The 15648-nt window shown below is 39.5% G+C and overlaps 2 protein-coding genes across 3 annotated transcripts; one reads left to right on the top strand and one right to left on the bottom strand.

The window, feature by feature from the left end:
• Positions 1-4709: 4709 nt before the first annotated feature.
• mgat2 (alpha-1,6-mannosyl-glycoprotein 2-beta-N-acetylglucosaminyltransferase) lies at positions 4710-12834 on the bottom strand. 2 transcript variants are annotated; one of them, XM_022200524.2, is made up of 2 exons: positions 12697-12834; positions 4710-6512 (listed from the first exon to the last, which is right to left on the bottom strand). In XM_022200524.2, the coding sequence occupies exon 2, from the start codon at positions 6256-6258 to the stop codon at positions 4858-4860; it is 1401 nt and encodes a 466-aa protein (XP_022056216.1). In that variant the 5' UTR covers positions 6259-6512; positions 12697-12834; the 3' UTR covers positions 4710-4857. The 2 variants fall into 2 exon arrangements, with proteins under 2 accessions (XP_022056216.1, XP_022056215.1); XM_022200523.2 differs by having other exon boundaries at positions 12665-12831.
• Positions 12835-14102: 1268 nt separating this feature from the next.
• Positions 14103-15385, top strand: rps29 (ribosomal protein S29). The gene is made up of 3 exons (XM_022200508.2): positions 14103-14245; positions 14747-14846; positions 15275-15385. The coding sequence occupies exons 1-3, from the start codon at positions 14184-14186 to the stop codon at positions 15281-15283; spliced, it is 171 nt and encodes a 56-aa protein (XP_022056200.1). The 5' UTR covers positions 14103-14183; the 3' UTR covers positions 15284-15385.
• Positions 15386-15648: the final 263 nt, after the last annotated feature.

Raw genomic sequence — 15648 nt, 5'->3', positions numbered from 1 at the left:
TGACCCAGCTAAACATAGCAGGACCATCCGTTTATTCTTAAATTTTTTGCTCCTTTTTCCCTCCTGACCAAATTTTCTCCAGCATGTTAGTGTGACAGCAGCCCTGTGGGCGGCAGTGTTGCTCACACAAATGAGAACTTCCGTTAAAATCATTAATCAATTGATTTTCGTCTGTCTGTCATTCCATCTGTCCGTGCATCCTGTCATCTCTCTACACCATTCACAAATGCCTTCCTACGACTTCATGTATATTTTATAATCTGAGAGTGGAATAAAACTGCAGCTCCATAATTTATGAGTCACTTTTAGAAGAAACACAAGCACTCACGGCCATTAAACCGACCAGCAGCTTGTGACAAGAGTGTAAAGAGGGAACAGAGGTGATGTGAAGTGGAATCCGAAGGCTGGATCATCCTGTCAGGGTGTTAGCTGGCAGCTCTGACTGACTGACTGCTGCAGCACTGCCAGGCTGCTCACAAGGCATCAATCAGGATTTGTGCTTAGTGAGATGTTTTAATTTGTTTTTAAAAAGCATCCCCCTGAGTATAAAATATGTCCCCTTATTCAGTTTTCTGTCTCTGAACTACCACATTTATTCACCCAATTCCCCTCAAATCTTAAGGCCCATTTGAATAGCAATCAAAACACTTGGCAAACAGCTCCATCTATCTTGCATCTTCAGGGAAATAGGTCCCACTTGATGGGAATTCAATAGATTGAGAGAGAATCCCACTGTACGGTCCTGCTTTAATCATCTGCTCACACTGATGCAATTCCCTCGTCTGCATGCCTCTCCATATATTGACCCAGAGTTTTTTGTTTACCTAGCAATGTGCGCAGCGGCTATGAATGATTAATACATCCTCTCAGCGCTGTGAGCAGCTTCCAGCGTTCACAGTTTGACATAATGGACAGAAAATATGAGCGCAAACAATGGAGTTTGCAAAGAAAAAAAAAGATGCTTGTATCTCCATTGACCAGGCAGGCCTTGTCATTTTCTGGAAGTAATCACATAAATCTTGCCTGTTTTAAACACTCCATAGGGACGTTTATTTAACCCACATGTGACAAATTAAGGAATGAGTTATGTTAGGAAGTAAGAGGATGATAAATTCCATGGAACACTGGAATATAAGCTCCTTCTGCAAAATGGTTGCATTGATATTTCGAGAGCTGATTTTCTTTGTGCACTTTGTCAATTTAAAGGTGTATATAAAGCAGCTGGGAATTTAGAAAGAGGACGAAACACAGGTGAAGTGTGTTATACTTGGAATGATGCGTCTGGCCATTTTGTACATTTGAGGCCATTATACTGCAGCAGAGTGGTGAAAAGGAGTAAAAGCACCATCACAATGATGCATAAATACTCCATTACAAGCAAAAGTCTGCATTAATAGTCCTACTAATGCAAAAGTACCCATGTCTTGTGAATTTGCTCATTGTATTTACTTCCACTGACCAAGAACCAAATATTTCATACATAGAGCCATTTACTGTTTGTTAAAAAGTCAGAATTTATATTTTCTGACCTAAGTAAGCTAATTTTGTCCAACTTGTTGCTGCTCTTCAGTTTCTCATCGTAAAATATACTTTGTTTTGTGTGTCTGGAAGCTCTCTGTTGACATAATTTATAACAGATGTAATACCAGAGTTAAGTAAAGTTAGGGTAACTTAAGGCCAACAGATAAGAGCCTTCCATTGGATAATTACTGCAGTGATGAATACGCTTCAGCTGCAACAACTTATTTAACCCTAGCTGACGCAGTGAGGAGCTTCTTATTTCTTAAACAATCATGTTGGAATGAAGACATATCCTGTGGTCGTAGAAAGGATGCTGATCTGTCTCAGAAGGGTCAAATTATTGGCCTGCAGATTTCTGAAACTACGAAAGGTAAAGAACCATCCAACACATTAACTGGAAAGATAGTGGTGAGCCATCATCTTCAGGAACAAATGTGGTCGGTCATGTGGTCTGATGGGTCCAGATTTACCCTGTTCTAAATTGATGGGGGCATCAGGGTAAGAAGAGAGGCGGATGAAGTGATGAACTCATCACGGCTAGTGCCTACCAGCCTGTGGGGGTTAGGGTTATGATCTGGGGTTGGTCAGGTCCAGCAGCATTATGTTCCCAAAGAATGAGGTCAGCTGACTGCCTGAATATACTGAATGAGCAGGTTTTTACTTCAATGGAGTGTTTCTTCCCTGATGGCACAGGCATTTTTCACGATGACGATGCCAGGATTCATGGGGCTCACACTGAGAATGAGTGGATCATGAGAAGTCATTTTCACGCATAGACTGACCTCCAGAGCCCAGACTTTAGCCCCATTGAGAATCTCTGGGATGTGTTGGAGAAGACTTTGTGAAGCGGTCCGACTCTCATCATTAATATAAGATCTTGGTGAAAAATGAATGCATCTCTGGACAGAAATAAATGCTGTGACATTGCAGAAACTTATTGAAACAATACCACAGCGAATGAGTGCCATAATCAAAGCTAAAGGCGGTCAAATTAAACAAACATTAGTGTGAGTGACGTCTGTTTTTGGTCAGGCAGTGGAATTGAATGTAGCAAATACCGGCTAATAACATTCTAATGGAATTGTCAGTTTTGTAGAATAAATTTAGATTCTGTGTTAGGCCTGATCTCTGGCCAGTGGTGGAAGAAGCATTCAGATTCTTTACTTAAAGGCGCCGATATGTCAAGGTAGAAATGCGCCATTACAAGTAAAAGTCCTCCATGAAAAAAACTAATTCAGTTTAAGTGCATAGCAGCGAAATGTAGTTCAAGTATTGCAGTAAAAGTCCTGGTTTAGTCCTTCTTACTGATGTATTGTTACATTTGCCACCATTAGATTATTAATAGTGAAGTATCAGAGTGCCAGCAGCAGGGTATCATTGGAAATGCTGCAAGTTTCAGCTGCTTTATACCCAGTTTTATATTCAGGGATAGAAGATAAATCTGAGGCTCCAAACATGATTAATAGGAGAGGGGGGAAAAAAAGAAGGAACTAAGTTGTGGTACACAAAACTGTGATGTTGCAACACTGAAAGATTTAATGAAATGAAACAGGAGTTTAGAGGGAGGAGAATCACTATTTGTGAGCTGACAACACACTGCTTTTTGGACAAATCCACAAAGCTGTAGCTATGTCTTGCATTTTTAATCATTGTCATCAATTGTGCATAGTTTTCAGCTCAAAAAGCAGTCAGATAAATGTAGTGGAGTAGAAGTATGACGCAGCATAACATGGAAATACTCAAAGTAGAGGTACCTAATAATTGTACTTGCATACTTTCTACCACTGAATGACACTTTCAAGTCCAGATTGAGCCATTGAACAAGTTTTTCTGATGTTTACATTTGAGTCTATAATTATCTAATCAAACTGCCATCGAAAAAGATTCTTAATTTATCCTCTTTGAAGACCACTTCAGCTCCATTCTCCTGCAGGTTTAGAAAACTGGCCACTCTCTCTGCTTTTACAACACTTCAGAGGAGTGAATGGCTCTGTGGTTACTTCGAGGCTTTTCAAAGCGAGGCAACGGCACATTACAGCTTCCAAAGCTGAAGTTAACCATTAGTCACCACGAATCGGGAGCAAAGTGCCACTTCTTCTATTCTCCATTCTATTCTGAGCCGCGTTTCCCTGGAGGTGCAGGCCCAATTATTGGCCCTCCACCGGGGGAGCAGCTGCACTATTTAGTCACGTGACCCGAGCAGCAGCAGAATGTCTTCACAGGAATTTAAAGTTCACACATAGGTAACGAACTGGGGCTTCTTTCTGCAGAGGATGTGATAAAGTCTGCCTGAACAGCTCACATTAAGCATTTTAATTCATGCAGGATTGTATTTGGAGAGCTGCATCTGTGAGAGGCCACCAGCAGGATGAATTCAGTATGAACCGTACGCAGAGTCCAGTCAGCGATAACTTATTCCAGATTTTTGAACAGTGTGCAGAACTGATTGTTGCCGGCAGCTATGGGGAGGAGGCGGGGGAGAACAGGAGGGGAATCGATGCAGCCTCAGAGAAGCCACCGAGCCCGAGCATCGGCGGAAACCATCGATACCGAGCTGCAGTCCAAGCACTTAAAATGTAAATGCATCTTCAATAGCAACAACACAAAGTAGCATTGGCGCCTTGGGATCCGTCCAGGTGCATCGTATTTATTTATGTGGAAATCTCTGCACAGATACAGCAGCCTGAGCTTCCCATTTTCCACCCTGAGCCGGACAGTGATGCATTGCAACAAAATAAAACGGCAGCCTGCAGTTTTATCTGGTCGCAGTGGCTCCGTGAAAAACACCGTATCATGTTACTTTATTCCTTTCTGCGGCAGTAATGAGATTTGTGATGTGCTCCAGAAACCTGTTGAAGCTAAAGTGGGAGATTATTTAAATGGAACAAGGTGTCTCGACGGATCTACTCTGATCTCAGCAAATTTGTGTGATATTAATATCTTCAAATTAATTACGTGTGCGCAGTGGGATTGCAAAGTCCACACATTCTCCAGACGTGTGACTGCCCCAATGAGCGCCTCCCAGTTTATGTCAGCACAGATGTTCTACTTCTTTTTTCTTTTAGCAACTTTGAGTCACATTTTAATCTGAAAACCTTTGTAATAGAAAACACAACATCATTATCATCATTTAGTCATACAAAACAATGCAAATTTGTCAGGATAAATAATTCAATGTAAAGACATACTTGTGTTAAAGAAGCCAAAAATCCAACATTCGTCTTTATTTGGACCAATCCAATAAAACAGGCAATATGAAGAATAGTCCATAAAGATTTACTTTTTCTTTATATAGGATGCAAAAGAGACAGTAATATATAATAGTAGCAATTAAGGTCACTGTAATCGAACATAACTCTTGCAGAGTTCGTGGTCCCTGATATCGCCCCAGCCTCCGTTTTTGACGTGCGGGGCGACGCCTCCGGCCCCGTTGGCTGGCAGTCTCTTTGCTATCAGGAGGTTTTTGGGGAACAGCTGGTTCCCGCTGCTCTGTAGGATGTTTTCTATCTTGGTTTTCTGGCTGATGGGCATGCAGGCAGCCTTCTTGTGGTGCATGCCGCAGTCTCCGGCGTGGAAAACCCGCGGCGCCTCGCTCACCATGACCTTCCAGTAGGAGGGCAGGCAGGACACGGTCAGGTGCTGCAAGGACCAATCCCAGTTGTAGTCGTCGTAAGTGCAGAACGTGTCAGTGCATTTGATCAGTTTCTGGTATGTGTCCCGGCTCAGAGCCATCCCCATGTTGTGCTCGGTGGATTTCCAGGCTTTCACCTCCACCTTGTTCGCTTTGCTGGAGTAGCCGATGTGGCTGTAGCTCCCCAGGGAGAGGATGTCGCAGTCAGTGCACTGCTCCCGTTTCAGAGCGGTCATCAACTTCAGGAGATGGATGAAGTCTGGAGACATGTAGTGGTCCTCCTCGATCAGCAGGAGCAGACCCTTGTGGTCTTTGAGAACTCGGACTCTGTCCCACACAAAGTGCAGCTTCCACCACCAGTGGTGCTTGGTCTGGGAGAACTTGGCCTCGCGGTAGTGGCCGAAGGAGTCGGGGTACTCTGCGTTGAGGCATCCCAGCTTTAAGGCATCTTTTTTGGGAATGTCTCTGGGGCAGTCCCTGGGGTCGTTTCCGGGAAACTCCTGGGGGTACAGCTGGATGCTGAAGGGGAAGAAAATCTGCAGGACTTGGCAGAAGTCAATAGAGGCCACCACTTTATTAATCTCGGGGGACCAGTAATCATGGCTGAATATCAGCAGTATGCTCTCCACACCTCTGGCCTTCCGCAAACTGTCCACTAACAGCTTTAGGTAGTCTGGTCGGTTGTGGACCTGAACCACCACGACCAGATCATCCTTCTGTCGTGCCGTCTTAAACTTCTCTTCATTTCTTATTGTCTGGTCAAAGTTCAGCTGGAAGACGATGCCGCGGTAGACCAAAGTGGTGTTATCCACCTCTGGCTTGGGTATTTTGGGTTTGTCCTTTGCTTTTTCCTGGTGTGTGTCATTGACTTGTACGACCGGCGGTGGGACCGGCACACGGCTGACTGCAGGTGTGGCCTGGACCTGGATGTGATTGTTGATGCTGCTGCTGCTGCTGCTTATGCTGCTGCTCCTCTTCGCCGTCTCCACTTCCTTGGGGAACGAGCCGTTCTTCTTCTGCCTTCCACTGCTCCAGAAAGCTAGGCCACAGATGACAACCACCAGAGTCAGTATCACCACCTTCCTCTTGTAGATTCGGAATCTCATGATAGAGGGTCAGCCTCTTGCAAAGGAAGAGAAGTTTGATTGTAGAGAAAGAAGAAGAAAAAAGCAGTTGCGATGGTGTGCTTTGCAAAGGGAGCAAGCCCGATTAAAAAGAAGCTGCTGTGAGGCTAATTATTGGCAAAATGAAGTGTTGCTGTAAACATGGATCCCGCTGGAATGTCATTGGCGGTGAATGAATATTCCATAAGGCATGATGGTTGCTGGGAGGCAGCGGGGTAGGAGTGTGCATGAACCACCTGAATGAAAAATAAAGCAGGGAAAAAAGGAAGTGAGCAGCTTGGTGGGGATACTTTCCTCATATGCATCACAATATTTCACATAAATGCAAGTAAAGTAATCAAAGTGATGCTTAACCCTCTAAACCCCAAAACAAATCGGCAGGTATAAAAACATGTTGGCTTTCTTTACAAAAAAAAAAAATCAATAAAATTTCACCATTTATCGAGGCAGAAGCTTTAAAAAGAGAAGTAATAAGTAGATTTTCAACTTTCTGACAGTTCTTGAACTAAAAAGTGTGACGTGCATGTTGACTGACCAAATCCAAGCCTAAAATTGTAATATTTCATTAGAATCACTTGATTATGTGTCTCTTTATAATTTGCCAAAAACACTGTTTGCTGTAATCAGATTCTGTCAAGAACAAAAAGTCCTGCACTCCTTGACACGATTTCAAAGCCAATAATGACTCAGCTGCAGCCAACAGTCACACGGCAAAAATTCAGGGACTTTTCAGCTGCACTGCGGCCTGTTTTCATGCAAAGAACTGAAAGGAAGAGTAAGAAAACAGACTGAAAATATAAATCGTAAAACATCTATACATTTGTTTCCAGCACTGGTAAAACGTTTGGACATTTGTAAGAATGCTGTGCATCTGTCAAATAAATAATCAAAGAAATTCAACTTTTATTTATATTTTTAACTTCTCTGTAATACACGTTTAATTTTCCTTTTCCTTCTAGCCATGGTTGTGCTGTTTCCATGGAGGGGCAGGACGTTATGTTGCAGTGAAAAATGAGCCCACAGTGAGGAAAAATGACAAAAATGTGACAAGAGGAAACAACTGCTTGGGGTTCAGAGGGTTAGGACAATAAATAATACTCCACTGTTGCACAACACTGAGCTGTTAGTGTGTAAAAACATGTGAAATGTGTGCATGAACCAGTGGAGTAACTCAATGGCCACTAATTTGCTTTTAGCACCCAATACACGTAATGTAGGTCACATGCTGAGAGCTGAAGCACCTCCATGACAGCTGAGCAAACTCAGCATGCTGATGACTGGCTTAAATCTCTATAAACAGCTGATCATTTGGCATGGAGAGAAAGGACGGATTAATCAGTTTCAGTGATTTTAACTAAATAAGATGTCCCCAACTTGACTTTACTGTTTTAATAAATAGAAGCAGAAGGTCAGTGCTGGTAAAATTTACAAGATCTCGCTCTGGTCTGGCGATAAGGAGTTACGAAGAAATACTGATTGTACTTCAAAATTCTCCCAAGTGTGTCTTATCCACAGAGCTCAGGGTTGTTTGTTTTGGCCTCACAGTTACTGAGTGAATTTGGGATGTATTTCCCAGCTGGAAGTTTCAAAATCTAGCTGAGGGCTTAAGAAGTTCAGGAGAATATTGCAAAAACTTGGAAACTGTACATTGCAGGCTCGAGGCTGTTTCAAAAGAAAAGAACAATAATAAAATATAATACTTTCAAAAACTGCGTACCACTGAATTCTCAGAGAAAAAAAGAAGATATGACACTATGAAGCTCAGGGTAAAATAATACTGAACCACTGCTGCTTGAATACTGCTTAAACACCTCAGCTATAGCAGGATGCTGTATTTAATGCAGAGCTGCAATGATTAATCAATAAATAGATTAGTTGTTAACTAATAAATCAACTACCAACTATTAAAATTATAGATTTATCAGCATGAATATTTGATTGCAGCTTCTTAAATGTGAATATTTCTTTCCTCCTCTTTGAAAATAAGACAAACATCTTTCAGCTATGGCTAAAATATTTGTCATCTTGAGCTTTGGCAACATTTTTCATCCATTTAATGACATTTTATCGACCAAACAGCTAAAGGATTAATTGAGAAAATCACTGAAAATGAAAAGAATCCAGCCAGAGTCATAAGAAACTATCTACGGTGACTACAACAGATGGTATGCCTACTCTCCTGAGCCCTCAGGCAAAACTCACACAAGATCTAATCCTGCCACTAGAATTCTCCCTAATTGGCACTAAAAGTTCTAAAACTTTTACTTAAGAGTTCTTCACAAAGCAGCTGAGAGAAACTTTTAGTGAGGAACAAAGGCAACTCCTAAGGTAAGAGAAGGGTCACTGCTGCTATGGATGATATGTCTCATGAATAAACTTAAATTATTTACTTGTTAAAGGTGCAGTATGCAATTCTGATACGCTATAACAGCAGCTCTGCAACTGGGAGAATGCACAGAGGCTCTGATCCATCTACACAACACTATTCCAGCATGTCCTGTGCACGGGTAGTCAGAATGTTAAACAAGCGAAATATCGACAATCTCTGTCCAGAACTGCAAACATGGACGACCAGTTTCACCTGAGAATTCAGCTGTAGCTCCTAGAACAGTTTTATTTATTTAAAACAAATGTACGCTTAATATACTGCCAAGAAAAACTGACAAAAAAATCCAAATTTTTAACGATCCTTGAGCCAATAATGTGTAGCTAGCATGCAGTTCAATCAGCAAAATGACCAAGTCTAAGTCTGAACACGTCATCTCAATAAAATCATTTTATTCTCCATGTCTGATTTAAAAATTGGCCAAAAAAGAACTATATGCTTATATATCAGAGTCAGTAAAAAATAAAAATAATAAAAATTCTGCATTTCCTGGGACAGTGAGGAAGCTACCAGTGACTTTGCTGTGGCCAAATGTAATGTGACAAAAAAATCATTTATTTTCAGCTGAACTGCAGACTGAGTATTTCATCTACAACCTAGATGAAATGCATATGCAATCAAATTCAAAAATGTAAATAATAAATTATCGATCGCATGCAGAGTCACCACTTGTTTCCACAGTATTGGTAACAAACGGCTAAACTTGGACTTTTGTAAAATAAATAATTTTAAAAAACGTTTACGGCATTAAAACTTTCCTCGACTGCCCAAAACACATTTTGGAATTATCTCTACTTGTAGTCACCTTTGTAAAAAATAAATAAAATGACTAGAAGAAATTCAACTTTTGGTGAACTAAGTTTTGAAAATTGCATTTTAATTAATTAATTATTGCTAATATACAGCTGAAATACTGGCTGTAGTCTGTGGAAAGTGGTGCAAATCCTTATAACCGAGTTAAATGAATGGAATTCAACAATGTTAATAGCAAATATAGTGTTTTCAAAAGTTCATTATTTCTGTATTTTTTCAAAACACAACAAACAGGAGATTTGCCTGCAAAATTTAAGTGATTGAGAACCGGTCTTAGTGACTTTATATGCATTTTGGAGTCCTCTGATCTACCTCAAATTTCTCTCAGACTAAAAAGTTACTTTAAAATTCTGATTGAATTACAGTCAGATTAAAAACTAAAAAGCATGACTAACGTTAACAGAGACACACTCCTTATTTTTAGGAGTTTTATTAGAGAAATAGGTTATGCCTAAATCCAAAGAAGGCCCCTGGAACAACAAACCTGCCAACTATCTTGAAAAACTGCCCTAAGTGTAGCTGTTTTAAAGGCAAAACGGCGATCAAAACTGATTTAGTTTAGCTTTTTCAGTTTATTTTACTTTCTATGAAGTTACTTTGGGGGCATTGCTAGTGTAATATTACTGTCGTGCCTAAAACATCTGCACGGCGCTGTTTTAATGTCCAGTAAAATGAAATTAGCTGGATAATAATATAACAAGATTACTGACATTCCATAAATGATAATCATCCAGGCTTACTGGAAGTACACTTCCAATATCAATCATTTCATTTTACATTACAAGCCACTGGTCTCTGCAGAAAGTATGACTAAAGCCACAAATGGGATTTAATCCATCATCACCCTGGACAGCAAACTCATTCCTGCTCTCGATATTCCATCTTTACTTACTATCAATGTTGATTAAGGCTTCGTGCTGTCTTATTTTCTCCTGCATTAATATCTGCATTATCAGTATTGATTGGATGCTGCTGCTCAGACCAGCTGAGCGAGCCTCCATATTTTATTTGTTATTAAATTTGCGGTCACATATCTGACCCCTTCAATCTGTCTGCTGTGTGCCTGGACACTCAGCTGAACGGCTGTGTAACTATTAGAGCTGAACAAAGTGCAAAAACAGAAAAGAAGTCATACAGTTACATGAGTTTAGTGGAAGATTTTCCAACTCTTTCCCACTGAGACAAATATAGAAATGTTATTTGTGCTGAAAACGCATGTTCCTTTCATCTTGAGAACATGATTTATAGGTCAGGGCATCTTTGGAGTGCCACAACACTTAATTTATACAAGGGGGGGTTGTGACATATTTTACCTTAATTAAAAAAAATAAAATAAGGCAGCTCCTGCAATTCAGATATTGCATTTAGACATTTTGATAAATATTTGATAATATAAAGCTTGTCACAGTGTGTCACTAACATTGCTGAGGAGAAGCTTGTAATACAAAGTCTGTGACAGCATAAGTAAACACAGTATTAGTAACTGGCTGCTAAATATACTCAAAAAGCCACCAAATTAATATACTGCTATCTGACATGAATTTTAAGGTAAGCATTTGATAAAATAGCAAACCTATCAAGGATAATAAGTATGTTTAATTAACTGTCTGAGGAAAGAATAAAACCGTACCTAGAGGAAAAAATTGAGAACATCACAAGCTGGAACAGAGCCAGACTTTTACTTTGAAAGTATTTAAAACATGACTAAAGAAGTGCATTTAAAAAATTTACATAAAATTTATTCACCTGTCATATTGCAAATGTAAAGACACAATTTCTCATTCATTTTAATGATAAAAAATGTTGTAAAGATCATAACTTTCGTTTTTATTAAGCACTTTTATTCTTCTTCTGTTTTAGACGGAAACATATCATCTGTAATCATTATAATCCGAAAGGTAAATATCTCCTTTTTCATCATTCTATGTTATAACCGCAACAATTGACAGACTAGAAAACAAATGACAGATTAATCGGCAGTGAAAATATATATTCATTGCAATATATCACTTCTAGTCAAGTGAACAGCTCACGTTATCATTTTCAGACTTTCATGATGGCAATATATAAGCATTTATTATCATATCCACTGCAAAATTATTACTAAGGTGAAAGAACAAAAACATACAGAGAAAAAAAGAATAAGTTAATAAAAACAACAAGAAGGGCAAGAAAACAATAAATGTTATAGTTGCAATGATTTATCATAAGCTGTTAATTATTCGCATAATCTTAGTTAATTTGGGGTTTAAATTTCCTCATTTTTGGCTCCTTAAATTGGAAAATATTCTGGTTTCTTTTCAGTAAACTGAATATCTTCAGTTTGTGGATAAAACAAAACACTGAAAATGTCATCTTGGTATTTGGGAAACACTGATTGACACTCTACAGACTATATAACTAATCAGTTAATGGAGAAAACAATCAAGCGTGAAAACAATGATCACTTGAAGCCTTGCTATATGTGCAAACAGATTCTTTTTTTAAAAGTTTTAACTAAACTCCACTGAAATCAAATCACTCAGCTGTTTTGCAGCAAAAAAGTGAAAGTCTGCAGGAAAGCAGAACTATGATGAGTGTACCACTGTTTTTTTCCTCCATTTCCTGCTCTCCAGTCTAATTTCTATAATGTATGTCTGATCTATATGCTACTGATGTTTACCTGAACATCTGTATACTGCTGTTTTCTTAAATTCAAAACAAAGCTGTCTAACCTAGTTACTTCACACCTTCCCACTGCAACGCAAAAAAAGCTTTCCATACTCTTGCCAAATAAACTGTTTTCTGCAGCTGAAATATTCCCGTTTTTAGACGCTACTTATTCTTTCTGCTTTAATCTACCACTATCTGTCGCCTTTCCTCGTCCAGGCTCATATTTTTACTGTTTCTGCAGCCTCCATCCGTTAGTTTTTCTGTCCTGAATTGGCCACTGTCTGGCACACCGACCCACCGACGGCTCCTATCGATTTTTAATCACCGAATACCGTTATTTCACCGACTGACATCGTACGCTCCTGTAACGACCGAAAACAACATTTCGGGTTCGGTGTTTAACGGAAGCGAGCTCCCCAGAAAAATGCTAACAGTAAGTTAGCCTCGGCTAGCAACTTCCCAGCAGCCCGTCCAGCCCGAACCTCGTCAACAACAACAGCGTTCATGGCGGAACCACAGCACACCCACGGCGGTTACCTAGAACTGGAGCGGCCGAGCGGTCCTCTCACCGGGAAACATTAGCACGGCGGCGGGCCGTTCTCCTCCATACCGTCCAGCGAGCTGCATGGATGGAAACGCAACTGTCGTCTATCAGTGAAAACCCCAAATACGGAACCAGCGGCTGCCGCTGTCCCACAATGCACCGGGCCAGCGGGGGGCAGCCGACGCCACAATCAGAATCCTGCTGCTGCTGCAGACTCACTAAATATCTACAAGTACCAAAATGTAATGATGCAAAAGTTCAAGCAAAGGCTTACTATACATTATACTTATTTATGCAAAAATAGTGAAGGTTGATAATCTACTTTAATGTCATCACATGCTGATCTTCAACTAATGCACAAGAAGTCCATACTAAGGTTTCATATACATTACACATGCTTGTACTAAACAATTAAGGTTAATAATCTACTCTAATAACATATAGTGAGTTGTAAATTAAATTAAATTTAAATTAATTTAATTTAAATTTAAATTTAATTTCTCCTTTGTGAGATTAATAAAGTCTATCTTATCTTATCTTAACTGATGCACAGGTTCAGGCTAAGACAAATTATATATTATGCTTATTTATATAAAAATATTTAGGTTGATAATCTACTTTAACATAATCATATTCTGAGCTTCAACTAATGCACAAGTTCATACTATGGTTTAATATACATTATACTTATTTATATAAAAAAATTAAGTTTAATAATCTACTATAAAACCATCATATACTGAGCTGGAACTGAGGCACAAGTTCATACAAAGACGCAATATATATTATATTTAGATTAAATAAGATAAACATCCTAAATACAAATACAATTTCACCTGATTAACCTAAATGTTAAGGCTAAAAACCTACTTTAAAATCATCATATACTGAGCTTTAACTAAGGCTAATAATCTACTTTAATATCAACATACACTGAGCTTTTACTACCTCACAAATTCTCACAAAAACCTACATTTTATTTTAATACATAAATATTTAGATTAATAACCTATAATATAAGGTTATATATAATACAATCTAACCTGCCTAACTTAAATGGTAAGGTTAAAAAGCTACTTTAAACTGTAAGCAATGCATCAGATGACCTGGCCTTCACAGTCACCTGACTTAAACCCAATCCAGATGGTTTGGGATGAGATGGACCGCAGAGTGAAGACAAAAGGGCCAACAAGTGCTCACGGAAGAGCTTTAACTACTTTACAAATTCATACAAAGGCTTAATATACATTATTTATACATATAGAAAAATGATTTCCAAGAGAGAAATAAGATTGCTGATAACTTACCTAACAAATTTAAATATTAAGGTTAACAGGATTCTTTTTTCTTTTACATGTAGTAGATGTAGTAGCGATGCAGCGCCACCTGCCTGCCACCACCAGGAGGCGCAACACAGCAGCTGGTAACCGGAAACAGGACATTTCCACAGCCTGTTTTGCGCAAGCGCGGCCTTCTGTCTTCCTTTCCGATACTCGAGCGAAAAGAGACAAGATGGGCCACCAGCAGCTCTACTGGAGTCACCCCAGAAAGTTCGGTCAGGGATCCCGCTCCTGGTTAGTATCAACGTCAGTTTTTTAAATATCGATAGATGCACTAAAACCATTAAGTGTTTGGGTGTTTGTGGCTTCTGGTTGTTGTAAAAATGCTCCTAAAGGTGCACCGCATGGGCGCCGAAGCCGAGCTAATATGGCGGCCGTGGATGCGCTTTCCTTAACAGCATTAGCGCTCGAGCTAGTTAGCCCGCCGGTGTTTGTGTAACAACTGCTTTTTTTAGTGCCAATAATGCAGATAGCAGCTAAGAAGTGACTCGCGGAGGTGGTTGGGATAAATGTTATGTGGTGGTAGCATGCTGGCCAAATGTTAACGGCAAATAAACTTAGATTGTGTGTAGCTGAAGCGAGCTATGATGTTCAGATTGGCTGACCGATGCTAACCGGCTCTGGGTTTGTCAGCTTCCGCAGTTGTTTTCTGAATGACTGATGACTACAGATACACTGGAATTTAGATTTCATGATATTGTTAGCTAATTAACACAACCTCTCTCTTCATTTTAGCCGAGTGTGCTCGAACAGACACGGTCTGATCCGTAAATACGGGCTCAACATGTGCCGCCAGTGCTTCAGGCAGTACGCTAAAGACATCGGCTTCGTCAAGGCAAGTAAACCTGTCCACTTTTAACTCCATTATCTAGTGTAAAGATCGCATTTCACAACATAACGACAACAAGCGACTAAGCAAAGTGTCTTTGCAGTGAATGGAAGACCAGGAAGACAGTTAGCCACTTTTGTTTAACCTACTTTAGTTTTATGAGGTAGTTTACGGTTAGGTATCTATTTACTGATACACAATAATAAACTCTGTTGTAAATGCATTAGACAAGAAGCTATTTGTCATCCAAAGTGACATCATAACAGAAAGTAAAACAAATACAAAGCTATTGAGGTCATTTATGTGTAGAACATGTTTAAAGAGTAGTGCATTTGTTGTTCAGTGAGAGACTGACTGGGAGAATTTGGAACAAGGATGCTTTTTGCCTGTTATTTCACCTTCACTCATGCTTTCTTTATTTTATTTTCATACAGCTGGACTAGATGTCTGCGCTGACAATGTCCTCAGCTGGGTCAAGTGATCTTTGGAAGGCTGGCCAACATGGGATAATTCAGTGATGAAAATAAATGTTCTTTTTTGTCCAATGGAATTGTGTGGTTTGGATTTTTTCCCTCATATTTTTTAATTGTAGCTTGCAGTCAGAAAAAATTTTTTTTTTCTAAAGCTGTAGATGTGAAAATGAAAATGGTAATATTAATAGTTAATTCCAGTGTTTATAGAAGAGCTAACCTGTTCTCATTGACAAATACAATTTTAATAGATGCAACACCCCAGTTTTTAAGTTCATACTGCTAAAGATGAGTTGGTGATTCACTCTTAGTCTTCTATCTATACAGTGCTCCACAAT

This window comes from Acanthochromis polyacanthus, chromosome 16, assembly GCF_021347895.1.
Source record: "Acanthochromis polyacanthus isolate Apoly-LR-REF ecotype Palm Island chromosome 16, KAUST_Apoly_ChrSc, whole genome shotgun sequence".
Lineage (NCBI taxonomy): Eukaryota > Metazoa > Chordata > Actinopteri > Pomacentridae > Acanthochromis > Acanthochromis polyacanthus.
The sequence above is the reverse complement of the archived record's forward strand: the minus strand, read 5'-3'. Positions and strand labels throughout refer to the sequence as shown.

What these genes read in the sequence shown, in the direction of transcription:
- rps29 (XM_022200508.2), top strand. Translation starts at nt 14,184, where the DNA reads ATGGGCCACCAGCAGCTCTACTGGAGTCACCCCAGAAAGTTCGGTCAG. An exon ending in GGTCAGGGATCCCGCTCCTG is followed by an intron (nt 14,246 to 14,746) that starts GTTAGTATCAAC and finishes TCTTCATTTTAG; the next exon opens with CCGAGTGTGCTCGAACAGAC.
- mgat2 (XM_022200524.2), bottom strand. Translation starts at nt 6,258, where the DNA reads ATGAGATTCCGAATCTACAAGAGGAAGGTGGTGATACTGACTCTGGTG.